The sequence below is a fragment of the Rattus norvegicus genome, chromosome 5 (genome assembly GCF_036323735.1).
Source record: "Rattus norvegicus strain BN/NHsdMcwi chromosome 5, GRCr8, whole genome shotgun sequence".
NCBI classification, from domain to species: Eukaryota; Metazoa; Chordata; class Mammalia; order Rodentia; family Muridae; genus Rattus; species Rattus norvegicus.
In genome coordinates, this window is record NC_086023.1 from 13,557,777 (window position 1) to 13,585,756 (window position 27,980).

At 41.3% G+C, this 27,980-nt stretch overlaps 1 protein-coding gene across 1 annotated transcript in view; it reads left to right on the forward strand.

Annotated features, from left to right (window-relative positions):
- Cpa6 (carboxypeptidase A6) overlaps positions 1–27,980 on the forward strand; it is a 361,770-nt gene that overhangs the window by 248,117 nt on the left and 85,673 nt on the right. Inside the window, exons 4-6 of the mRNA NM_001415862.1 lie at positions 5,069–5,183; positions 7,466–7,567; positions 9,714–9,818. Of these exons, the coding sequence (NP_001402791.1) occupies positions 5,069–5,183; positions 7,466–7,567; positions 9,714–9,818 (322 nt within the window). The remainder of the gene's footprint in view (positions 1–5,068; positions 5,184–7,465; positions 7,568–9,713; positions 9,819–27,980) is intronic.

Genomic DNA, 27,980 nt, shown 5'->3' on the forward strand with positions numbered 1-27,980 from the left:
GCACTGTCATCAATGGCAACACAATCTCTTAGTGTATTAAGAGAGAAGAACCACCTGGCACTGCTAAAATGGCCAAAGGGAAGGGAGAGAAGAAATGGTTTCCTGCAGCTGCCTGGTCTGCAAGCAAAAGACGGAATAAGACTGGGGCCCTGCCAGATATAGGGGACAAGGCGAACAAAGGAAGGGTACACAATGGGCCACCACTGTGAGAATGCAAAGGGAAGGTGAGGAGCCCAGACTGCTATGAGTGGCACTGCCCCCTTGAGGATATAAACAAAAGTGCCCCATATTTTTAGCTGGGACTGCAATAGCAGAAGATAGAAATAATCCAAATAGCAAGGGGAAGCTTCCGAATGGTCTTCCCAGGGTAAAGCTAGCAGGCTCTACACTCCATTGGAAGGCGAAAAGGGAGAAATCAAGGAGGATGCTGGGTTTTCTGACCTGGAGAAGACTGAGCAGACAGATGCGAATAAATGTGCATATTCAGACCGTTTCTAAACAATTGCAGCAGAATCGAGTAAGTCAGTTATGAGTCAGTTATGGGAGGCAAAGAAGAGAATGATTTCAGAGAGTGGGATGACGGTCCCCAGCTACAGTGGCACTTAACCAGAAAGGAACCAACCAGTCTCTGGATTTGGTGATGGAAATTCTATTACCAACGTTGACGGTGAGATTCAGCTGTGAGGAACAGAAGACAGAAAAGTGATGACAGACGCAGAGCAGAATCTACCTCCTGGCAGTTGCCATAAGAGGAGAGCAGAGAGCAAGAAGTGACCACTGAGTCACACAGAACCAATGACCACTCAGAAACCTTGAGATTGTGTCAGAAGGAGAAACGTGGTGTGGTGCATCGACAGCCAGGTGGGAGATACTGTGATAGCAGAGATTTGACAGAAGGAAATAGGCCCCATCTTCTCACATGGAAGGAATGAGTATTGGTCAATTTAAAATAATAGAACCAGCCGTCACGTGCCATACATTACCAGTATTCTGGAGAGTGAGGCAGGAGGATTACAAACTCTAAGCCAACCTGGGGTACACAGTGAGTTCTAGGTCAGTTCCAAGACTGCAGCCCCCACCCCCACCCAAAGAAAAGAGACCATTGAGTTGGGAGTTCTTAGTTTGAAAGAAAACTTAGCTGGTGGTTTTCTAAAGTAAGAAACAAAATTATTTACAAGGTGTGAAAAAAATGTATTCTAAAGAATGATGCCAAGAAAAAAAAAAAACAGAAGTAAGAACTGGCAGCCTGGTTGCTGCTGAGAAGAGAATTTAACATTGGTAGAGGACTGGTGATCTGTTGGATAGAAACATAGAAAGGTTGGTGTGGTAAGTAACCCAGTGAAATACTGGTTCAAGGGTTTATCGGTGGTATCTAGTCTGGATAAGGAAGGGGGAGACTATGGGCAGAATTGTGGAAGAGCATAGAAGATCATGGAATGCAAGAAGATATATATCATATATCATATATCACATACCATATACCATATATCATATACCATATATCATATATCATATTTATATCAGAACTGAGGGGAGCAGACAAGAAGAAAGAGAGTGTTCCGACAAAAATGTGAATTAAGTAAGTTATGAATCTTGAAAGCTTATTGCTGATGACAGGAGCAAGGTACCAGGGATATCCTTGGTGACACAAACAGAAGACTATCTGCAGCTTATTAAAGCACTGGCATGCTTTTTGTAGAAATTTTCTCTGTGCTTCTAGAATAGAACCACAGCTGTGCAGAAAACCATTGTTCATATTGCTCACATTTTCTTCACTTCTGCAGCTTGGGAGGCGAGCTATGATACCCTGTATGCCTAGCAGGAAGGAGTTTGGTAATTATATCTATAGGTACACAGTAACAACTCGAATGCTTCATTAATTATTGTTCAGTAGAAAAGAACATACCACTTAGTTTAACAAGCCTCTACTTCCTGCTATTAACTCTAGTTCGCGTGGGACTGATATAGAAAAATAATCAGACTGTGTGTCACCGAGAAGAGAGGGGATAAGTATTTTAAGTCAGCTGTTTCCCCATGAAGAACAATCACTTAAAATTACCCATTTTGTCAGTCCCAAGATAATAGCGCATAAGAGTCAATTAAATTCCATAGGCACAATAGGTAGAGATCATTTTAATTGACTTTTATTATTGCAGCCTGGGGTATTTTCAAAAGATTATCACTTACTCTGTACAACTACATAGGATGTATCACTATAGTGATCTGTAAAGTGGCAGTGATGTGACTCATTGTTTATGGCCCTGGGTGGTCAACCCTCTCAGTAAGATGACTCACTCTGCCTTTTTTATTTAAAAAAAAAAAAAGACATTCTATATATACCTAAAAAAATGGCAATGAAATTTACATTTTTGAGAGTCCTCTCCTGGTCTGGGAATTGGAGGTAGTGATGAGATCATTTGAAAAGCTTTTAATAGTTCTTATCACCATTATAGGGCTGTGCCCACTTGAAATAAGAATCACAGCCAGAAGCAACGAGATGGTTCAGTGGGAAAAGGAACCTGTTGCTGTGCCTGACAAGCTAAAGTAAAGCCCCACATGGTGGACTAAGCGAGCAACTCTCTCAAACTGAGTTCTAACCTACACAGACACACACACAGACACAGACACAGACACAGACACACACACAGACACAGACACAGACACAGACACAGACACACACACACACAATCACATACTCACATACTCACACACACATACACACACACATACACACACACAAACGCACACATACATACTCACACACATACACATACACACACATACACACACATACACACACACATACTCACACACATACACACACAAACTCACACACACTCACACACACACTCAATCACACACTCACACACAGATACACACTCAATCACACATATTCAGACACTTATTCACACACATACACACACACATCACACATCACACATCATCACACACATCACACACATCACACACAGGCACCAAGGCATGCAGTCATTCACACACATACACACAAATAAATAAATGTAATTGGAAAAGAATCACAATCATCTATTAAAATCTAAGAAAATATAATGGTTTAGAAAAGTCATTTCTGGTGACCAGTTTTCTCAATATGCTTTCTGGTTTCCACTCAACTATCTAACAAGAATGTGGGGCTGGACTACCAAATCACAACTGTTCTCTAATTTAAGACCGGCCTCTTGGTGCCTGTATGAGACACAGTTTAAGTGATTACAAAACCTGTATCAGTTTGATGATATTCCAGGAATAAGGAACCCACCCTGGAGACTTCTTAAGTTGGACTAGAAGAAAGATTTTGTCAAGGAGAGGGCTGGATGAAGCAGACACTTGATCCATAGGACAGTTAAGGAAATACACGTTAGTTACCGAGAGGCAAACCTGCCTGAAGTTTATTGCAGTCACTGGGATATCAGAAAGTTTATTACCACATCTCTCCTAATCAAACTCAGCTCCCCAACCATCCAAGTTCTCTCCAAGAACAAGGATCTTAGAACCTGGCATAGTTCTCATTGGCTCTTAATGTCTGCCTTGGTGCTATTTCAGTCCTTCAGGCCACGAACCTAATCACCACACAAAACTTCTTACCTCTGGGAAGGAAAAGAACTGCTGATAAGGAAGAGATTTGGCTTGACAAATTACTTTGACTCACCATTTTGAGATACCACTGGCAACTACCAAGAAAATAAGGAGTCTTCTCCCACTTCACCTCTCCTAACATTTCCAACTGCAACATACAGAAACAAAACAAAAGTCTAGAGTCCATTTCAAAACAAAAGTCTAGAGTGTGTTTCTGGTTAGCTGTGCAGTCTGCAGTGGGGACTTAGGAGACAGCAAGCCAGTCAGGGCAATGTCTGGCTCTGAAGTAAATTGTTTCCTACAGGTACCAAAAAGTATGTATTCAGTCCATTTGATAATTCTTTTAATAAAGTGACCTATATAAATTATTCTTAATGTCCCTTAGAGATACTACCCCATGTCTTTTAATAAAATTTACCCCATAAGCAGCAGGTTCTCTTTGGAAGATAACACATGAAAACAAAGCTTTTAAGCCACCTGCCACAGTCAGAAGGTCTCACCAAAGTTCTCTCACATCTTGATATACTTACTGCAGGCGAACAATATGTCTGTCTCTTCACACCATTCTCTACAGCAGTGGCCCGTCACACTGTTAATTCCTCAGATTTATCTCAGATGTCACATCAGCACCACAGATGGTTCTGTCTGGAGCTGCTGGCCCCACACCACAGCCATCAGCCTGACAGCCCTAGGCTGGCCATAGCATCCAGTATCCAAATGCATCCAGTTTCAGAACAGAGCTCCTCTGCCTTGGCGTTCCTGGCACTGCAGGTCGATGAGATGGCATTGTCCACCTTTATCACTCCAGTTCCCTCTTGAGAACCAAAGCTCCTTCTACCCTTTCTCTTTCCTGGATCCAGGATGCAGGATGCAGGACATGTGAGCAGCTAGAAGTTTCTAGAAAGATGTGGAGAAGGCGTTCAGAGCAGCCAGAGCTTCCATTCCATTTCCTTGCACCTGAAGTCACACCCCAAGCTCAGATTCTGTCTTTGCATTCCCAGTGGAATGACACTGACTCCTAACCCCACTGAGTCTCAGGCTCCCCATTTATGAGAGAGAAATAGCGAAGTCCAACACAAAGGCTGTTACTGAAGAGCAAACACAGCACAGTGGCTGGCTTCTGGTAAGCACCCAGCCGGGGTACGTGTGTACAGCATCACCGCATGGTTATAGATGCTTACTCTGTAGTAGTTATTATTACCGCACTGATATTATTTGGGGACATCTGACTATAATTTACACTTTAAATTTATTACACCACTTATTCAACAGCTTTCGTTTCCTGAAAAAGAACACTTTCTCGATGTTTGGTATTTTTAGAAATGTCACACTTGGCAGACTCTTTTTTCCCTCTCACTCCATGGAACACTGGGACACTTCTACAAGGCTCTATTCTGTATTCAATTATATTTTTGGCATTGCCTGATTTTTTACATGTTCTTGGCTTTCGTTTTTTGTCATGTTTCAAATTCAGGGTCCTCATCGAAGATCTTCAGAAAGCTGTGGAAAATGAAAACAGCGTGCACACCCAGAGAAACAGACGGTCTCTATCTGAATACAACTACGAGGTCTATCACTCTTTAGAAGATGTACGTAATCAAAGAACCCTTAACTTACAGTGTGCGGTTTTGTTTTCTTTTCTTGTTTCTTGTTGTCTTTCTGGCTTTGTTGTTGTGTCAGTAATTTCGAGTTTATCTTTGTCATTTTACTATAAGAATTAGAGAGAATTGTGAAAACAGAGACTTGGGCTCTGGGAAGGACAGAATAATTTACCCCCCCCCCCATGGCTCATACATTTCATCATTGGTCCTTTTAATGCTAAAAACGAATTATCAAAATAATGGGCCAGAGAGATGGCTCAGCCAAAAAAAAAAAAGTACTTGCTGCTCTTGCAGAAGGCCAGGATTGTTTGGGTCCCAGCACCTACATGGTGGCTCACAAACGTCTATAACCCCAGTTCTAGGGAGTCTCTCGTGCCTTCTTCTGGCCTCCCCAAAAGAATAGGGTGCGATAGCAGTTTTTAACACGGAGTACACACACATGCAGGGAAAGCACACATGCACATAAAATATAACTTTATAGAAGGAAGTAGAAAAATGATTCATATCTTATTTACTTTACCCAAATAAACCCCACAAAGGACATAAGAGACACATGAACAACTTGGTAGTTGGTGTTACAGTCAGGGCTATAAGACCATAACCAAGAAGCCACAGAAAGAAGAGAGCAGAATGAGAGCTGCATTTGGAAGGCAGTTGGAAGGCTGAGGGCCCAGTAGGCTTCCACACTAGTCACACCCTTGCCAAGTTCAGACCTCCCCACAGCCAGCTCATATCAGTGGCACCCACTGGCCCTCTGCACACACTGCCATTCAATCCACAAGGAAGCTCACTGCAGTCTCATCCTGCCACATCACCCCATCTTTACCTGACAGCTTACCATTCCTCACATTTTAGCTAAGACAAGCAAGACACTCTTTCTGTAGGGCTGCATAGAAGCCTCTGCTCACCAAATCCCAATGTATCCCAGTGCCCCCTGGCACTCAGATGGGACACCACTCACAGGTCACACTGTAACTGTGGTTAGCTGACACTCTCTGTGCTAATAAACCGCGTGTTCCCTGAGGGCCAAGTGTTTATAATGATCACTTCTATCTCCCCAAAGCATGCAAAGAGAGGCCTCCAATGAGAAAGCTGTTGGTTGGATGTATGAATACGTATATTTTTCCACATTTCCTCCATATTGAACAAAGGAATTCCAGATACAAAGTTAGTAAGAATATACTATATTAACAGTACTTTTGTTCTGTTCAGGATAAATCTCCTTTCAAAATTCCTTTTGCGTATTTCCATGTCTTAACCTACTTTTTAAGAAGCATGGAGTTAAATGCAATAAAAGGTTTCAGATAAATTCGCATATGAAAGCATAATTAAGTCCTAGGAAAAAAAAATCCAAAAATAGATGTAGCTAGATATGCACATATATGCACACATATATGCATACCTCCTGCTTGCTGGATTGTGTAAGAATAAAAAAAATATGAGTACTCCTTAAGATACACTTACGTATTTGTTTCAGCACCCACCGTCTCACATCATAGAACCGTGGGACACGTCCATGTGACTTCTTGACTGTTTGCAGGACTTTTAAGTCTGAAATGTCACTTGTCTTTCTTAGCATCTTATTGATCCATTCCAAATCACCATCTTCTGATGGCAGATACATGTGCAGAGGAATTATCCAGAATATGCCTGCCAGGGGCTCAGCAGAATAAACTCAACTGTGGATGATCCCGCCTTCCTCTGCACTCCGGTTGCTTCTGCTCAGTTCCAGATTACGATAAATGAGACTTCGGGGGCTCTCAAGTCATTTGGAACATTGTTGTGTGTTTTGTTGTTGTTGTCGTTGTTGTAGCTTTTGTTTTGTCTTGCTTTCCTCTTTAATATCTGAGGGGAAATGAAAATAAGTTGGGATTTTTCAAAAAGAAGCCAGAGCACAGTCGATTCTCCATCCAACACCCCACAAAGATCCCAGCGGTGATAGTAAAAGGTGTCTTTTAAGAGGTAAGGCAAAAAGACCTAGAGTGCTGTCTATGCGTAGAGAAAATAAATGCCAAGTTAAGTATCCTAAAGAAAAGTAAGAGCAGACAGCGGCGGGATTTCTCGGCCTGTTTTTACTCCCTGTGTGTTCTTTGGCTTCTGGGAGTCAATGTTGTCTTTTGTCAACTTAGGCGCTCAAAGAGTTCTTGTACCGTGGAGGACTCTGACGTGTCTTGTACCGTGGAGGACTCTGACGTGTCTTGTACCGTGGAGGACTCTGACGTGTCTTGTACCGTGGAGGACTCTGACGTGTCTTGCTCATCTGCCTTCAGATTCAGAGTTGGATGCACCATCTGAACCAAACTCAACCTGGCCTCGTCCGAGTTTTCCCAATTGGAAGATCATTTGAAGGAAGGTCTCTCTTGATTATACAGGTAAAAAGAATAAAATGTTACCACAAAATATGTATCCCCTTCTCTCTGACGTGTGGGAGGAAATAAAATTACCTTCCACAGATTCTCATGTCTAACATCATCTTGCTAACCTAAGGGGAAATTGCCTTAGATTATTGATCCACGTTTCACTGTTCCAGAAGATTCTCATCCTGACAAGCTCAGTTTGTGATGAAAATTGCTTATGAGTTGGTACTACTTAAGATGAACCAATCGAAACTTGATAAATGTGAAGACGTTAATCTTTGTCTCCCTTCATTAATCACGTATTCTGGCCCTCCAGTTCCCCTCTTCCTCTCAGCTAAGCGTCTAATACATTTACCTGCTTCGATGTCTCTTTCCCTGCCTCCCCTTCAGACTCTGACTGGCTTTCTCCCCAGAACTCCTTTAAAACTCCTCTTGGGGCTTGGTGCTGAGCTCTATGTTGTGTTTCCCACTGGCTGGCGCTTCCTCCCGGCTCACTCACAGCTTCTCTTTCCTTATTCCTGACAAAGGTTCTGGCCAGTCTCACTCTATTCTCAAGTCTGTTTTCACCCTACAAACTCCAACCCCATGGTCCTGTCTGCCCCACAAAAATCATCCCTGATCTTTCTATCTAGTTTGCAGAGATCCAAATTCATGCAGGACACATTCAACTAGATATTCACAAGAGCTCCTGAGACCTGTCGTGGCCCAACTATCCTTCTGTTTTAGAAATATGTCTCCCTACATTATTTCTCTTCTGTTGCAATCCCTCATTTTCAATTCACCACCAAAAATTGACAGTTCATTGAAAGCTCTCTCACCTTCTTCTCTGTCTTCACGGATATTGTCTGAATTTGCCTCTGAATCTGTCCTCCCTGGACTATTTCAACAGTGACCTCAATGCTGAACTTCTACATCAGTACCAATCCTTGACCCACTCATCCTATAACCCATCCTCCATACTGCTAGCCACCAGTGTGAGTTCATCCTCCACTGTGCTGTCAGTGTGAACTCACCCTTCACACTGCTGTCTGTGTGAACCCCTCCTCCACTGTGCTGTCAGTGTGAACTCACCCTTCACACTGCTGTCTGTGTGAACCCCTCCTCCACTGTGCTGTCAGTGTGAACTCATCCTCCACAGTGCTGTTATGTGAACTTATCCTCTAACCTATCCTTCACACTGCGGTCAGTGTGAACTTGTAAAGCAAGCACATACTTATGGGGAGAGGAGGAAGGGATGGAGGAAGAGGAAAGAAGGAAGAAGAGAGATCATAGAATATTCGGTGTGGCTTTATCCCTGCTACCAAGGAATGTCCTAAGATTCCTTCCAGCTTTATTTGCTTTCCAAGCAAACTTCCAGTCTTGATTAAATATTCAAGCATGCTTTTATTCCCCAAGAGAATTAGAATCATGTCATATCCCGACAGTAATTTATGGACATCCGGGTCATGAAGCTGGTTAGATTGTTCACACATCCGCCCTTCTCACTAGCACGGACATCGTGTATCTGTTCATCTCTAAATCTCCAGAGCTAAGCCTGATATCTGACAGAGAGGCACTTCCTGACACTTTAGTCAAGTGAATTAATGAGGGAATGAAAGCAAGAGCCCTTGAGAATACACTGCCAAGTGCTACCTACTAATGCCTGGGCTAGAAACTGGGTTTAAAGTAATATTGACATAGTCAGAGGTATTTGTAATTAGCCCCTTGGTTTCACAGATGAAGTTTCATGTTTCTATTTTGTGATATTTAACTGTAATTTGTCTATAAAGTATATGCTTCAAGAACTAGCCCCTAAAACATTCAGTTTCCTTGGGGTAGGCACAGTAAAGAGGGAAAGAGAAGAAAGCAGGGTTGGGGGAGGGATTTGCTTTTTTACTTAATAGTCATTATGATACTAACACAGAGCCACTGTACTACTTTAGGAATTGCCCTTCCCCTTCTGTGTTTTTAGTTCTTTGATTGTATTGAGGCAATAAATTTGTTTCTGCATAAGCAAGTCTGGACTTTCAAAGAAGATAGGAAATCTCTTTATCTTATAAATGTGTTACCTACTAAACAAAACCATAGTGAAGAATTGTGCCAAACCCTTATTAAATTATGCTGGTCAATAGATCCAAACATAAAAGCCTGGGTTGGTGACGATGAATCCTCTTGTTTTCAGCTGGGCAGAAAATCACAAGTCTACAAAAGAGCTGTCTGGATAGACTGCGGCATTCATGCAAGAGAATGGATCGGTCCTGCCTTTTGTCAGTGGTTTGTTAAAGAAGTAAGTTAAACCCTTTTCAGACTGTCAGCTCCAACCAGTCAGGAAATCCCTGTTTTAATTCTGTTCAAGGAACAAAGTGGGGATTCTAACACAGAGATACCTAATTGAATGACAATAATACCTTGGTTCTATGGGCTGCTTTCCTGCTTATGAAGCCCTCCAAGGTCCTGGATGAACTTACGTTCACCTCTGTCCTCCTAGGTAGAATCATCTGCCCCCATTAAAAAGAAGCCAGGGTAGGAAGGTGCTGGGGTGAGACTCAGTTAAGAGAGTGCCTGTACCTAGCACACACTGAACCTTGGATCTGACCCCAAAGCCACATAACCTGGGTATGGTAATACACAGCTACAAACCTAGCACATAGGAGATTTAGGCAAGAGGGTCAGAAGTTCGAGGCCATCCTCTGCAATGTAGAGTGTTCAAGGCCAGTGGAAGATACATGATACTCCATCGAGAGAGAGAGAGAGAGAGAGAGAGAGAGAGAGAGAGAGAGAGAGAGACTAAAAAGTGAGGTTCAGAGCATCTGTGAATTTGAGGCAAATTAGGAGTGAGCCTTAGCAACAGAAGAACAGTGAAAGTCTGAAAATATAACTTGTGCAGGTCTGCAGCAACTGTCCTATCACATTCAGCTCAGAAAGTTCTCGCTCATTTTAAAATGAGCTCACTATGGTGTACCAGCAAAGAGGTGAAGAAATGGCCGATTGTTCCCTCCTGTGTAAACTCACAGTTTGGAGAACAAGAGATTCCAGTACCTGTCACTGAACGTTCTCCATGTCAGTCTTCTTTTTAAGGTGATGTCGACAGCTAGTGTCTCATAAGAATTTCTCATTTCCAAATGCTTTGTTTTGAATCCTGATTCCACTGAGGTCCCTTCCTGAGCAAGCCAGCATTCCTAGTGAGTTTTATTGTTTGGGGCTTTCTTAAATCCTGACTTATAAAGGTTTTTATTTTTGCGGGGGTAGGGAAAGTTTTTAAGAGAAAACACATTAATGGTCACAAAAGAGAAGGAGCCTGAAGAAATGGAAGTTTGCTAGTTGTACTCACAGGAAGCTGTTGAGGAAACAAAGGCCATTCAACTGTGCTTCTGTCATATTTCACTGTTTTATGTGGAAATTATGTGACTTTGAGGACTCCTATAGGCATTCTAGAATATATTCCAGTGGTGGTTTGAATGTGCGTGGCCTAAGGAGTGGCACTCTTAGGAGGTGTGACCTTGTAGTGGGTGTGGCCTTCTTGGAGGAAGTGTGCCACTGTGGGGGTGGGCTTTGAGGCCCTCCTCCTAGCTGCCTGGAAGATAGTCTTCTGTTTTCCTTCGAAACAAGACGTAGAACTCTTGGCTCCTCCAGCGCCATGACTGGATGCTGCCATGCTTCCCACCATAATGTTAATGGACTGGATCTCTGACCCTGTAAGCCAGCCCCAATTAAATGATGTTCTCTGTAAGAGTTGCCTTGGTCATGGTGTCTCTTCACAGCAATGAAACCCAAGAACACTCATGTTTCAGAAGTGTCAAAATGCACTGACTTTTCAACACATTCCTCTCCACCATTACCAAATTTCAAAAGAAATTTCATAAAATCACAAAACGAACACTACTAACTTTTCATCTTCAAATTATTGAACAATCCACGTTCCTTTAAACACCATTTGACCCCATGAAAAACAAATGCAAACACGAAGAAGAAATTGTTAACTCTATTAATATATCAAATACTCTGTATGTTACTTTAACAACAGAATATTTGATGTTTCAAATTTAGGGACAGAAAGGAAAAAGAAAAAATGGTTAAGTATGAAATATCTCTTGTTCACAAAATATGGTCCTGTATATTATGGAAGGAAATATATATATATATATATATATATATATATATATATATATATGTATATATAATGCATATATGCATAGACACATATATAATAAATACTATATATATATTTATCCAAAACATTTCAACTACAGTTGTATCTCAACCCTAAAAACTGCCAGCCCCTCTCAGCAACATCCATTTTCTTCCCTTCCTCTGTGGCTCCCATCAGTAGTATTCCGAGGCCAGAGACCTATCTCCTGACACAAGCTCAGCATGTAGGATAGCACATAGCACTTAAGAGATAAAGAGTTGCTCTCTCTTTCTTCTCTCTTTTCTCTCTCTCTTATCCCCCCTTTGTCTCCACATCCCAATAAACCTCCTCCACGTGAGAAAAAATAGAGGTAAAGAGTTGTTAATGAATGAGAACATCAAGAATCCCATGTTAATGATGTGTAAAGGTTCAGGCTGTGACCTCAAAAAATATGAATATACCATTTAGATTTCATGCAGAACAAACACAAATAAACCTATATATCCTGAAACCTGGGTTCAGTCGCCACAGAAAAAGATACGGTGTGGCTACTGTCAACTGAGTACAGTTGATTTTGGAACAAAAACAAAAAATATCAGTCTGGCTGATAAAGCTCACTTGCCTGGCTTGTGTACAGCCCTGGGCTCAATCCATAGCACCATTAAGCCAAACAAGAAAAGGAAAGAAAAAGGGAGCAATAAGCATCATTCAAGGTCAGGATCCAGCTCCACAAAAAAGATCAGGAAAATGCTTCTCCCTCTTTCACACAGACCACCTCCCCTCCTTGCTTTCTCTGGTTACTGCTGCCATCTCCCCTCCACCCAGAACTTTCTGCATTTGAAACAGTCAGAAGCAGACAAGAGAAGCTCTAGAAATCATCCACCTAGTGTCTTCTCAGGAGAAACGGGGCCACAGAGGCACAATGGCATAGGATGGCAGTGACTAGAACAAGTAATATTTATAAAAGATGCTCAATTAAAGCAAAATATTGTCCTCTGCCTTTGAAACTCCCAATCCCATTGATACTGGTTTGGGGGCAGGAGACACAAGGTTGTCAAAGATTTAAATAGATTAAAGCTCCCAAGCATGACTATGTACATCATCTCTTCTGCACTAATTCTCTCCTCTTGTTAAATCCGTGGTGACAGGCCTGGTGGTGCATGCCTGTAATCCCAGCACTCGAGATGCAGAGGTAGGTGGTCTGGGAGTTCAAGGCCAGCCTGAGCTACATGAAACTCTGCCAAAAGAAAATAACAAAACCTTGATGTTTGAAGAATGAGTCACCTGACAGGGATCCAGGCAGTAGCCTCCACAGATCCACTTTCGCCCATAGAATATCAGGACTGAATCTCTCTCAATTTATATAATTTCTATGTCCCCCTCAAAACATCTGTAAACCTCTGTCTACCAGGAGACTTCGAGATGCTATACATAGTCCTCTCTGTGCTTATACAAGTAGAGTCCCCGCTGCACTTGCCTTGTTGGCTCGGGAGAACCTTGTAAATGATTTCTTCCCAGAAACACATTCAGGATGCTGAATAAGTCCTCTTTTCTCATATTTTACCAAAATCTGTCAGGGGTTCCAAAAGTCTGGCTTCCTGCTATTGCTGTTTCCCTTTCTTCAATACATTTTCCTAAAACTCAATATGGTAGAACAATAGTCATTGATTTCTCCATTTCTGTGGGTCAGCAACCCAAGTGAACTCAGCTGAATGCCTCTGACTTAGGACCTGCACAGAACTGCACTTGGGGATGCAGCCATGAAAATGTGTGGAGTAAGAGAGAACTGTGCTTCCTAATTCATTCTTAGCTATTGAGGATTACATCCCTCTTTGTTTGTCAACTCTAAATACCAGTTCCTTACCACATGGGTCTCTCTCCCTAAGGTAGCTTGGAACATAGACCTGGTTTCTCCCAGAGTAAATGGGAGAAAGGGGAAGAAAAAGGAGGCCCGAAATAGAAATGAGTCACTTCAAAGTCAAATCTCAAAAGGGACAGGTTGCCAAATTCTGTCCACTAGAAGAGGGAGACACAAAGTCAAAGCCATACCAAGAGAAAGAGATTACATACAAGTTCTGAGTCCTGAGAGAGAGGCATCAATGAGGCTCACATTTAAGACCATCTTTCACACCTTAGTGTGATTTACCTAGCAGCCACCCATGCAACCTTTGAATCTTTACTCAAATGTGGACTACAAGAAAACTTAAATCAACCCTCTGCTCTGCTAGAGCAGAAGATTACAAGGAGTGTTAGGTGCAACCTGACCTGGGTTATGCAACCCAGGTAGAAAGTTATTTAACATGTCTGAGGCTTACCAACATGCAGATAATAGTGTTGTCTAACATGCAGAGCTGCTGGGGAGGCTTAATAATGCAATACAACAAAAACCTTAGGATACTTGACAACTGAAAGACATTTTGTAAAGTCAACTCGCTATTAATATTATCAATTTAGCATTTTAAATAACCCACATAAAAGAGAACAATTAAAAAGAAAATCAGCAAGAATATAAAGGAGCTCAACATTACAGAACAAAATGCAGTAAACAATCCCCTAAAAACAGCAGAATATATATTCTTTCAAGTGCCTATGGGGTGTGTACTAAAAATGCCTAGGTCAAAAATAATCACCATTGACAACCAATGTAAAGTGATTGATACAATATTGTCAGACTGTGTCATTTTACCATAATGAAACCCATCTAGAAACTGATCAGAGACAATAGGAAGATTTCTAAAAAATTGGAAAATTAAGCACAGTTCTAAATAATCCATAGGTTAAAGAAGGAATTTCAAGAGAAAATTTTAAAGATTACCTTGAGCCATATGCAAATAAAAGTAGAACATCTCAAAATTTGTGGGGCGTGGCTACGTCGATACTAAAAGGAAAAATTAAAGTAATTCATGACTATTAAAGAAAGAAAGTCTCTAAACAACAGGACCTACAAACAGTGAGCAAAGTGAGGATACAAGTAAATATCAAGGCAAGCAGCAGCAAAGTAACAAAAATCATTGTGTAATGGAATACAGAAAATTACTAGAGAAAATCAATGAAACAAGGAAAAATGACAAATCCTAGTATGGTGCTTATTCTCAATTGTCAACTTGGCAAAATCTGGACTCAGCTGAGGGTAGGCCTCTAGCCATGCCTGTGGAAGAGCATCTTGACCAGTTTGCTCAAGTATGGCACCCTTCTTGAAGCTAGAATCACAGACAGTAAATAATGAGAAAGTTGCCTGAGGACTAGCATTCACCTCCCTCTGCTTCCTGACTGCGGATGCTCTGTGACCAGCTGCCTCGAGCTCCTGGTACCAGGCCCTCCTCCACCATTATTCCCTGAAACTGTGACACCAAAATAAATTCTGTATTCTTTAAGTTGTTTTGTCAGAGTATTGTATCATAGCAATAAAGAAGTAGCTACAACATCTAGCAAGACAAAGAAAGAAATCAAGACAAATTACCAAAAAGTAGGGATGAAATAGCCATATTATAGCCACAATAGATATCAAAAGGATAATAAAAATGAATAATTCCATACACATAAACTTGGCAGTGTAGAAAAACGGACAATTTAATTGCATATCACAAAGTGCTGCAAAACACCAGTATAAAATAGGTCATTTTGACTCTAGTAGTCTCTTAGTTTACCTCAGGATTTCAGTGGCCCCAGGAGTTAGTGTAGGACCAGGGTTCTGACTCCAGTTCAGCTCTGGATCTGAGTTTGTGTTCCAGTGGCTCCAGAGGCCACTATGGGCTACAGTTCTGATTCCAGAGATGTCAGAGTCCACTGTAGGACTGAAGTTTTTACTCCATCTTCTTGCCGTGGTGATCACTGTGACTTGATCGTGACCCTGAAGACCAGAACACCTTAGCAAACTCAGCTGGAAATCAAGACCAAGCTCTGTCATCTCCACAGCTGAGCTTGGTGCAGACAGCCCTCTAAGCAGACACAGAAAAATGAAACCACCATGGAGAGTTGGAAGAAGGGGAAGCTCAAACGGGATGAGTGTGTAAAGCATGACAAAGAAACACAGCACATCTGAACACAGCCCCGTCCCAACGTTCCTAGAGTGGAACCCAAAACCACAGAGATTGTTGAAATGTCTAAGAATTCAGAATCTTACTCTTTAAAAGATAACCATATAAATGATTCAAGCAGATATAAGAACTAAGGAAATCTGTCCAAGTCTTAATAAGATAGTCACTATGTAAATGAAACAACTAGTAAGTTTGAAGAGAAAAGTTCAAAATTCAAGGAAAATGAAATTATAACAACAAAAATAGAATCAGATGGAAATAATGAAAATGAAAAAAATGGTCTACCAAATAAAAAGTCACATCAGAAAACATCGTCAATAGGCAAGATAATGCAAAAGTATAAATTTTATAGATAAAGGACAAATTAGAGACAATAATACATGGACTTCAGTGAAATTGTGACAGAAAAGTTCCCAAGCCCAGAGACAGAAGTCAGTGTGCAAACATAAGAAGCATTTAAGCTTCGAGTAGACTTTACCAGGGAACTTTTATAATCGTCAAGATGTCACAGATACAATACGTAAAGTGGAACAGAAAAAACATCGACTCATACAAAGGCACAAGTATCAGAATGACCGCAAGCCTTTCATAGGGACTTTAAGAGACAGAAAAGCATGGAACAATGGATCTCGGGCTCTGAAATGAAGCTGCAAGACAAGAGTGTGGTACCCAGCAAAGTTGCCTTTCAAACTGACAAAAAGATAACAATATTTTAAAACAACCACAAATTAAGAAATTTCTTGACAACCAAGCAAAAGCCCTGTAGAGTTTATTAGAAATATTATGCAGGGAAGGAAAAAGTTTCCTCCACAAGAATATATGACAGCATATATTCCATGAAAAGAAAGGATAAAAGGAACACCAATAATTTAACAAGTGAGAACATCACACAACAATTTCTTAGGAAACAGAAAACCCCTTTCAATAATAATGTTTACTATAAATGGGCTTAACTTACTGCTTTAAAAAAAAAACCTTCAAATAACCAACTGGATTTAAAAAAATAAGAACTATCTGCTTTCTGCAAGAAATGTATTTCGCTAACAAAGACATTCAAAGCCTGACCATCAAAAGGTAGAGATCAAACTATCAACCAAACAGAAGCCATAAACAAGCAGACACAGTTATTCTTTTATTTTAAAAGAGTTATTTATTTATTTATTATATATGTGTACACTGTAGCTGTCTTCAGACACACCGGAAGAGGGCATCAGATCTCATTACAGATGTTTGTGAGCCACCATGTGGTTACTGGGATTTGAACTCAGGACCTCTGGAAGAACAGTCATGTAGCTGTAAATATTAACAAATAAATCTACCATCCCAAGCTGGTGCCGGCTCTGGTGGGCCACATGGCATCTGCGGGATACCTTCATCTTAATCAGCAAATCATCTCCCCCAACTTACCAAGCTTCCAATCTCCATCCCACGCTGCCACCAGCTACTCTCTGAGCCCTGCAGCAATCTCGCCATCCATCTAGTTCCCAAAGGGGGTAGCCAGCAGGCCAGTTTCATACAGAAACCACCTATTTTGTGGCCCTCTTGCCGTTCACATTCCCAGCATCCACCCCCCATGGTTATAGTCATAACTCCCAGTAACCTGTTAAAATCAAAATTCAATAAGCTTCTAATTTAACAATCAGATTTATATCAGTAAATTCAAACTCCACAAAATGTCTGCACAATAGACACAACCAATTAATAATGATATAAACTGCCCACCTAGATAAGACAAATTATCCTATAAAAATCCATCCCTTATGAACTATTCATAACTACCTGTGCCCATTTAAGGCCATGCAGATCTGGGTCATCCTTCTCTGCCTCCAACTTGGTTTTTCTCTTTCTCTTTCTCTTTCTCTTTCTCTTTCTCTTTCTCTTTCTCTTCCTCTATCTGTTTCTCTTTCTCCTTCTCTTTCTCTTTCTCTTCAAAACTCTGTACCTGCCTTACATTTTCACTGTGTAATCACAGGCCTTGCCTTATCTTGTGCCTGCCTTTTTCACCTGCATAAAGACAACAATCGACACAGTCAGTGCTCTTAACCACTGAGCTCTCTCTCCAGTCCAGGCATAGTTATGCTTATACCCAATAAAATATACACCTAATAATGTGTAAAGGTAAAAAAGCCACTATATGTTCCTAAAAGGAATAATCCATCAAAAAGATATAACAGGGGTTGGGGATTTAGCTCAGTGGTAGAGCACTTGCCTAGGAAGCGCAAGGCCCTGGGTTCAGTCTCCAGCTCCGAAAAAAAGAACCAAAAAAAAAAAAGATATAACAACTATAAACATTAATGCACCAAATTTTGGAGCCACATTTTCATGAAAGAAACACTATACAACATAAAAGTCATATAGGTGCTGGCACAACAAAAGAAAGAGTTCACTACTTCACTCTCACATTTAGGAAGCTCTTCCAAACTAAAGCTACGATGTTTCAGATAAATTATACCATAGATCAATTGGAGGGGTGCGTGTGTGTGTGTGTGTGTGTGTGTGTGTGTGTGTGTGTGTGTGTCACATACTACCCAGCAGAAAGAATGCATACCCCTTACAGCAGCTCATGAAACCTTCTCCAAAATTGATGGCATCACAGTTTACAAACCAATCTTTAACAAATACAAAATAATTATAAAATCCCTTGTATCCTATCAGATCCTGACACAATAACAGTAGAAGGAACGTCAACAACAGAGAAATATTTTCATCATATTTTCATGATAAAAACTCTCAGAGAAAGAAAGAGGAACTTTCAAAACTTTATAAAGAACATTTACCAAACATTCTACTTAACAGTAAACAGCCAAAGGCCTTCTTCCAAAAACCAGGAACAAGCCAAGAATGTCCACTTTCACCTCTTAATTAACATAGTGTTGGAAGTTCTACCAGGGCAGTCAGGCAAGAAAAACAAAAGGCATTAAATTAGAAAAAAATTATTTTTGTCTGTAAGTTATGTGAATTTCTACATAGAAGATGCCAAGGAATCTACAGAAATATTTTGTAGGACAAACAAGTGTATAATTTCAAGTTTGTACAAGATAAAAGCCAAAATTGATTATATTGCCATATGGTAGCAAATGATCCATCAACGATGAGGACTTTGCATATAATATGAACAACAGTTACTGAAAAGAGAGGAGTTAGGTATTTATCTAACATAGATGTGCAGCTATACTGAAGTCAACAGAGTGCTGGTCAAATACATGAAAAAACTTCTAGTTAAGTGAAGAGTTTGTCCCACTCATTGACTGGAAAATTCAACATGGTTCTTCCCAAGTTGATAACAAATTTAACACAATTCATATACAATCACAGCAAGATCTTTTTATAGGTAAGAATATTCTAAGGTCTCTAAGCAAAGATGTTCTAGGAAACAAAGATGGAAAAATCATTCTATCAACTTCAAGTCACATCATATACCTATAATAGTCAAGAATATATAGTGTTTATGTAACTGACATGGATAAATAAGATGGACTAAAAAATGGAGAAATCTACCCAACAGTATTTGTTATTTAGCCATAAAAGAGAATGTATATCCCTTGTAGGCAAAATGGACAGGTGTTACATCATTACTAAATTCGTTACATTCCTTGTTGCTGTAACAACAAGAAGAACAAATTCCAACCAAAAACACACAAAAGCAATTTGAGGGAATGAGGTTTTCTTCTGGCTCTAGGTTTAAGATGGTACAGTGATGTCCAGACAGGCCAGCAGAGCTAAGGGCAGCTGGAATCCTCACATCTGTAAACACTGGAAAGCGAAGAGAAGGTTGCCATTTTTCCCTTTGAATTCAGTCCAGGATCCTAGCCATGGAACAGTGCCACCTATATTCAGGCTAGGTCTTTCCTGTTTTTGGAAATCTCTTTGGAAACACCCTCATAGACACACTCAGAAATGTGCCTTGTAGGTCATTACAAACCCAGCCAAGTTAACAATGAAGACTAGCCATCACAAGCTGTCATGGAACAAACCTTTCCTATGGACACACACACACACACACACACACACACACACACACACACACCTATTCACTCCACATAGGGAACAAGAGATCAAAGTATGATACCACCAAAATCAAATTTGGTGAACCAATGAGTTTTATTGGGGTTACCAACAGAGGCAGAAATGACTCAAAGGCAGCTGCATCAGCAAATCCCATCCCAACACAGGTGACAGCTCATAAAAGTTAAAAACATAGAATACAGTGCACAGTCTACAGGCCACTCAAAAGAATGGAGCGTATTCTTTCCAAGGGACTCTATTGACCTAAACGACTTCCAGGCAGCTCGGCTGGTTTCTGGTTCTTTAGACAGCAGGTCTGGCCTGAGTCCCCTTTGCAACTTGCACCTGTGGGAATGTCCACACAGAAGGCATATTTGCGTCTCACACTGACAGACAGGCTCTTCTTTGCAATTTGGCTTCTCTGAGAATGACTCTCAATGGTCTTTATTGTGTACCCTTGGGAAGGAAGCCTAGTAAATCTGGTGAGTTTCAGGGACTTCCTAAAGCTATTTTGAGTTATTTACCTCCCATCTTAAAAAACTTCCTTGCAGAAAGGAATGTTTCAATTTTGGAAGAAACTGCTATACAATAATACTCCACCCTTTCTTCTCTTATATTCTGTGACTCCTCTCTTCCTCAGTGATCCCTGAGCGTTGGAAGGAACTGACTACAGATACCTACATATGGCTAAGAATCAGGTTACAAGTGCAGTCACTTGTTTTCAGGAGTTTCATCAGTGATTATGAGTTGAGGCTGACAGCAATAGAGATCTACACATATAAACACAAGTGTTTTGAAGGTAGTTTGACTGGTGGATCACTGGTTCATCTAGGAAAGACATTGCTCCCTGTATGGGACCTTTTGTCCTGGCTTATACCTGGTGTGAATTCCCTCTTGTGGAGTGGACCTTAAATCCCATCAGAAAGCTGTCCGTCTGACCCATGCATAATAGCTGAGCCACTATGTCACAAACAGGCATATCCAACCTGGCATGTTAGTATTTCTGCACACAGAGTCCATAGTCAAGCAATAATAATGAGTGACAATTCTCCACCAGGAGCCTACAATGGCCCCTTCAGGAATTATGAAAGCCAACCAGCAGGGCATGAATTTCTAGTTCATTCCCAGCTTAATTTTTCCATATTCTGCAGTCAAAGTGTGGTATCTTCAGTAAAAGGGTCTTACTATCAGGTTCTGGCATAAAATCAATAGCAGTGGCAATAGACTTTATGGTTTGTCAGGCCTCAGGGTCTTGTGTGGCCAACAATCCCTGAGGAAGTAACAAACCCCTGATCCTGGATTTTCATTCAATAACCTCATCATCTCAGGGTATGTAGGATGATGTCATTATACAGTGAAGGCAGGTATAGGATAGAACGAAGCCTGTCATTGGATGAGAAGGAAGGATGGGTGGGAGAAAAGTTTTAGAGAAGGAGAGGAGACAGGAGTGAAGGAGAAGATGAGAGAGCGGAGCAGCCAAAAGAACATGGAGGCAGATGTTAAGATTCCTCTCTGCACATTTACAGGTTGTTATGAATATTCTTAAGGGATGGATATGTTTAGGGCTTTGTATGTCTAGATGAGCAAATTATATCTTATTGATTGGATCAGAGGTTATTGTGTTGTGTGTTCTTTCATGTGGTGATTTAAGTTCAAGAGAGTGTGTGGTGGCTAGACACACTAGCCTCCCACGAAATTGGGATGTACATGTAAGAGATTTGTAGCAGTATCTACATGAGTGAGAGTATAATTTCATCCCTCACTGACAGGCATGGGTCCTCTGAGGGCTATCTGCCAATCTCTCATGGGACAGGTTGATTTATGTACATATCCTGTCAGGACACCCATTTTTCAAGGCCTGTAAGTGTTGTTTTTATTTCTACAGATGAAAGAATGAAATGAGAGCCATTCCCAAACTGTGTGACTATGTGGCTTGGGTTGAGGCCAGAGCATTTCTTCTCTGTACAATCCCTAGGCCTAGACCTAGAAACTTCTAGCCTCTGTACAATCAAATTGTACCAGTTGTAAAAGTATCTTTTATTCACCTGATATAATTGTCATCTTGTAGGCTTACTGTTGAATATGCTCACCCTTTCTAGTTCTTTCTGAACTCTGGCTGGCTGGTTCAACTCAGCTGTTCTGTCTCAAACTTCTCTCTAAGCTGACTGATTCAATCTGGGTTCTCTCAGATTCTCACTGAATTGTTCTGTTTGATCTCAAACTAACTCTGGCAATTTTATTCTAATCTTCTGGATCCTTCTGATTCTCTGGCTTCAACTGCCTCTGCTGACCTGCATAAACTCATGAATGAACTCAGCTCCACTGCGCTGCACTCACTGTACTGACTCTCAGAGGACTGACTCTCCCTGTACTGCTCTCAAATAGTTTTTCTCCTGAGAGTTGGGCATGTCCTATCTCTGACTCATTCTGTCAAATCTGTCTTTGATTCACCACTTTGTCTGCTCCTCAATTAGCCATCTTTGTCTGTAATTAAAGATATGTACTAAAGAATTTCATTAAGAAGGACTAAAGTTATTAAATGTACTAAGGATATGTCTGCATTCCAGTAAGATCACAAAGACCTAGAAAGCTATGTTGCTGGATTAAAATTCTTCTAAAGAGGCCTTAATTGGGAACAGGACTCACACATTTAAATAGCATGCAAAATATAAAAATATGTCATAATAATGTCATCAGCCTTAGCCATTTCCCAACCTATATTTGTTCCCCTATGATCAGACTTTATATCGATCCAGTGGGTGTCTTCCAAGAATACCCAAGGGCATCTGCTTATTGATTTACAGGGGAACTTAATGGGCTACAAGATACCACATAGAAAACAACCAAGGGTTCAGATTCCTGTTGATCTCTGTTATATATTTCCACATTTGTTGTCTCCACAGTGACCAATACAGCACTAGCCAGTTCTCCTTTTCCCATTGGTCTATCCATAAAGTAAAACCTCTATATACAAACTAAATGGCAATGCAGATTTGGTCACAGACCAAGTCTCATGAGATTTTATTTCTATTTTACTACTCTTAGCTCATCCCATTGGCTGTGTTTTCTGTCCCCCTTTTCCAGCCACATGGTGTCGGTGTTGTTTGTATTGCTACAGCTTCCCATCCTTGTCTGCTGTGCCTGCCACTACCATCTGTGCACCAGGACTCCACAGGCATGATGTATCTCTTCCAGTACTTTATCTGACTTAGCTGTTTGTTCAGCTGTTGGGGGATGCTCAGCAGATTCGAAGGACTGATCTGAGCAGCATCCATGATGGGTTTGCAGATACCATTAAGTATTATGCCACCTTTGCATAGTTGCACAGAGTTTGATTCTGTGCTATACCAGAAAGGGCTTTGATGCCAGAAGAACTTCAGTGCAGCCCTTTACTGGAGAAGGTATTTTTACAGTCACTGTGGTGGAACCAATTATGGACTCCACTTGTTACAATGCTTCATATATTCTTTGCAATTGCTGCTCTAGTACTGTGCATCAAACTTCTTCTCCTTTCCATGATGGAGACTAAATTCCTATCAGAACCGTTTGCTCATCTTGCTCTTGCCATAGTTCCAAGCTACACCCTTCTGGACTCCTCATGACTTCTAAAAGGAAGGAACACTGGGATGGGGAAAGGGAGGAGATGGATGTTTAGCCTGTCCTACAAGGATATTAGCCTACTCAGAAGTCTCTTGAGCCTTTTTGTTCTAATACTATATAACATTCTTCATCAATACAAAGGGTGAGCAGCACTGGCAAAACAGAATATGAAAATCCACCAATATTTCAAGAGTCCCCAAACTGCTTCTCACTCCTTAATATTTACAGCAGAGGCTGCTGTAAGATTTCATCAATAACATTGTCACATACCATATGCATCTTACCAGACTATAATATTCACAAGAGTTTTACAACAGTGTCTGGGCCCTTAAACCTTGAGATTCATTTCCCATTTTTGTTTCTTAAGATGCACCTGTCTCTAATGGCTTTCCAAACTTTCGTAACACTATGTCATCTATATAAGAAAACCTGTTACAAAGGATGGACAGAACAAGGCAATGCCCAATGGTCTCAGGATGTGAAGGAGCTGGGGAGCAGGGTCTCAGGCATCTGTGAGTACGGTGGGTATGAACAACCCAGGAGACTGTTAGGGCTGACAGCTTGTTCACTGAAATAGTGGTGCTAGCTTACATAGCTTGAGTCAGTAAAGGAGAGGAGGAAAAGGGAAAAAGGGGGGCATGCTACAGTGGGAGCAGGGGCCTTCCAAGCATATCAATTAGATTAGCAGACTTCAGATCACTTGATTTCCAAGAAGCCAGCTGTCTGGTCTACAAACAGAAGCCTAACTGGCTTTATCACAATGCAGCCTTTGTCTCTACAGAGTTGAGTAGGCCCAAGCCTGGTTTGGGTAAGGAGCAGCCCCACTTCTGCCCTTGCTCTCTGAGTAATGTCCAGGAATGGGCAATGCTCTACCATCCCTTATCTGGCTTGGGAACCCACAGCAGCCTGTTACAAACAATGGGAGTTACAAAGATGACCCTGATTAGGTACTCTCAAGGTCCATTGTCACCTGTTCTGAGCAGTGTCAAGTGACCCCAATAACTCTTACATTTTGCCTACATCTGTGCCTAAGATGCCAATTGCCAATTTCTGTCCCCTTCTACCACAGCTATATTGGCTTCTGTACTCCTTGGTAGATGAACCTGGTAAGGACTTCTCCATTAAATCATTTCCCAGCAGGAATCTCTTGTGGTGGCTTTCTCAGGATAGACACCCTCATTTCCAATTAATTTGAATTTTTACAAGTTAGAATTTTTAATGGGTGGGTCGTGCCATTAAGGGCCCTTTCTATTGTCCCAGTACAGAGTGGAATAGTGTCCTTAGCTGCTCTAATCGTTTTAACAACTACAGATACCTTAGCTACAGCCTCCTTGATTATTACTTCAAGTCCACTAATGCTTCTTTCCTCATTAACCTGCACATTTTTCAGATCTTTCCTCCTTAAATGCTCATGAACCTCAATAAGCAAAGCCATGCAGTACCCTCCATGTTACGCCATCTTGAAATTTTCTCTACTAAACAACTTGATCCACTACTTTTGAATTGAGCTTCACTCAAGTTTTCTGGACACAGGCAAAATGCAGTCATATGTTCTGCTGGAATATAATACAAGTGGCCTGTAGCCTGAGTCCCAGTAGTCATTTTCCCCTCGGAAAACACATGAGCAGGGTGCTTGTGTGCCCATATCTGTACTGTTCTCAACATTCTATTCTTTGCGGCTTCCACAGAAATGTCCCATCAAGTTCTGTTTCTAGCACTTGGCTTTTCTGTAGACCACAAATTCAAACTCTTCCAGCTCCCTCCCACCAGTGTAGTTCCAAATGCTTACAAAGCACATGGGCAGGAAGTCCCAATATCCCTGTTTCTCTGCACCAGTTTTTCATGTAGCTACCTTTCTGTGTTACTATGACAACCCTTAACAAAAAGCAACTTAAGGAATGAAGGGTTCATTTGGGTCCATGGCAAAAAAAGGTACAGTTCTTCATGGTGAGGAAAGAATTGTAGTCTGAAGCAGCAAAAGCTTTATCTGAGTCCACTTATGACTGGGGAAGCCAGGAAACAGAGAGCAGGTTGTAGTGTACTCTGTTCCCCTTTCCGTTTAGCCAGAAAGGTGGTGCAACTTTCATTCAAGTCAGATCTTCTCTCGATGTTTAAACTTTTCTTGCGATACTCTTACAAAAACGCCCACAGATGTGTGTGTCTCCTAGGTAATTCCAAATCCAGTCAAGTAGACAGTAGCAACCATTATCACAGTGCTAAGTGAATACACCCGACTCAGAGACATAAATCAGCTAATTTTTCTCATATGTAGAATCTGGGTGGGGGATAAAATAAAGGCAACTGTATTAGTAACTTTTCTAGAACTATGATAAAATACCATGACCAGGACAACTTATCGAAGCAAGGGTTAATTTGGGGCTCACAGTACCATCACAAAGGGAGTTTGGTAGCAGGCAGATGTGACTGCTGGAGCAGCAGCTGAGAGCCCATATCCTAACCCACAAACAAGAAGCAAATTCAAAATGATTCAAGTCTTCAAGCTCTCAAAAGCCACCCCAGTGACATACTTTCTCCAGCAAATCTACACCTCCCGAAGAGGAGCACCAATTGAGGACCAAGCATTCAAATGCCAGAGACTATAGGAGACGTGTATCATTTGGACCACCTCAGAGACTATTAGGAAAAGAGAAAAGGAACAGATGAGAGAAGTTAAGACAGTAATGATAGAGAGATGATTATGGTTAGAGTGTGTCATGTACATATATGAAATCTCACAATGAAACCACTGTTTTGTACTATTAATATATAATATTAATATATGATTAATATATAAGAATATGTTAGGAATAAAATTTTAAAAATTAATTCAAGTATTACCAACTTACTTTTGATGATGTTGCAAAAATAACTTAATAAGTAAGTGGTACTGAAACCATGGTCACCAAGAGAGAAAGAAAAGGTCTCACCTAAATCTAAGACTTCACATAAAAATTAACTTCAAATGGGCCACAGATTCAAATGTAAAAGGGTAAAACTGTAGACTGTAAGAAAAAGAAAACAAAAACAAGAAACAGAAGAAAACCTTCATGATCTAAAAACCAAGCAAAAAGTTCCTAGACCTGACAACAAAACTATACTCCATTTTAATTTAAAAAAACAGCAAATTTAACATTATTAAACTAATCAAAATTTAAAAGGTTTGCCTTTGAAGGAGCCCATTAAGCAAATCCAAGATGACAAGCTTCAGACTAGGAGGAAATATATGCAAACCATGGATCCAAAATGGACTCGTCTTTGAAACATAAACTCTATACTTGACAGTAAAAAAGCAAGTAATGCAATTAGCTCTTTGATTCTCTTTTTTTAAATTTCACCACAAAAGTACATACACAAATGGAAAGTAAGCCCAGGCAAAAGGTGTCAGGGAATGTAACAGAACGAATAGTTACATAGATCTAAGATACTAAGCATGTGTCTATGATGCATCTCCAAGAGCCAAGAAAGATGTGGGAACCTGGATTGCCTGTGCCCTACAGACAGTAAAGGAATATGACAAGGTCACATTTGAAAATAGGTGACAAGGCTTGCCCACCAAGGCTGAAGACATGCAGAGGCCCACCTCACCAGATGGGCTCCCTGCAGAGGAAACCACTATGAGGAAAGAGTATGTGGTGGATATCTGGGAGAGAAAGAGAAGCAGTTTGAGCACTGTGAAAAGAGGAGGAACTGGAGAATCAAAGATGGTGAAGAACAGTCTAATGTGAGTAACCTGCCCTGCCACTTGAGGCCATGGTGAAGTCCCAATCTGTGCTGCCACCAAGGGCCATGTCTAAGTCAGGGGCCATGCAGCAGCTAGGGTCTGTGTCGATGTCGCTGGCCTATATCACTAACAAAGGCCACACGGACTTTTCAGGTCTGGGCTGCTGCCTGGAACCATGTCGATGTCCAAGGGCTGTGCAGAGTTGGCCCAGCCCCTCACCGGCTATGGTTCTTAGGAGACCTAGACCTGCACCTTGCCCAGACAGCACAGTTAGCAACACAGTAGAGCTAACCCTGGTGTGTGTGTTGGTAACCAGGAAAGACGGAACTGGGCCCAAGGGTACACAGGCAATCTAGCCCTGCCTCTAGTCTGCCACAGTGGTGTGGACAAGGGAGAGGTGCCCTTTTCCCCACCCCCTCCTTGCTTTAGGCAGGCAGGAGAGCTGCCCCCACTCCAGGGCATGTGGGTGGGAGAGCTGGCCGACCCCTTTTCGGCTGTGGCATTAAGTGAGCTAACCAGAGCAGTGCTGCAGAGCTCTCCCTGGTGATGTGGGTGTAGGAGAGCTGTCAGACTGACCAAGTTAGCTACCATCCAGGCCCAGATCCAGGGCTTTGAGTTGGCCAATCCCAACATCTACTCCATCTATGAACTGCTGGAGTGTGTAAAGAGCCAATCTTATAGATCCAAAGCTGCAAATCTCCTGACACAGGGCAACAACAGGGTATCTGAGAGGAATCCTGTAAGGATCCAGTATTGATAGTGTAGTAGAAGCCAGAGGCCTTGAACCAGAGCAATGACTCATAGCAATGAACATTTGCAAGTAAAGATATGTGGACAAAAGGATATACTTCAGCTTCCATGAGATGGCTTTGTTGTTGTTTGTTTGTTTAGTTTTATTTTATTATTTTTTGGGGTTGGGGGAGTTGTTGCAAGGGCAGAGAGAGATCCAAAGGGATG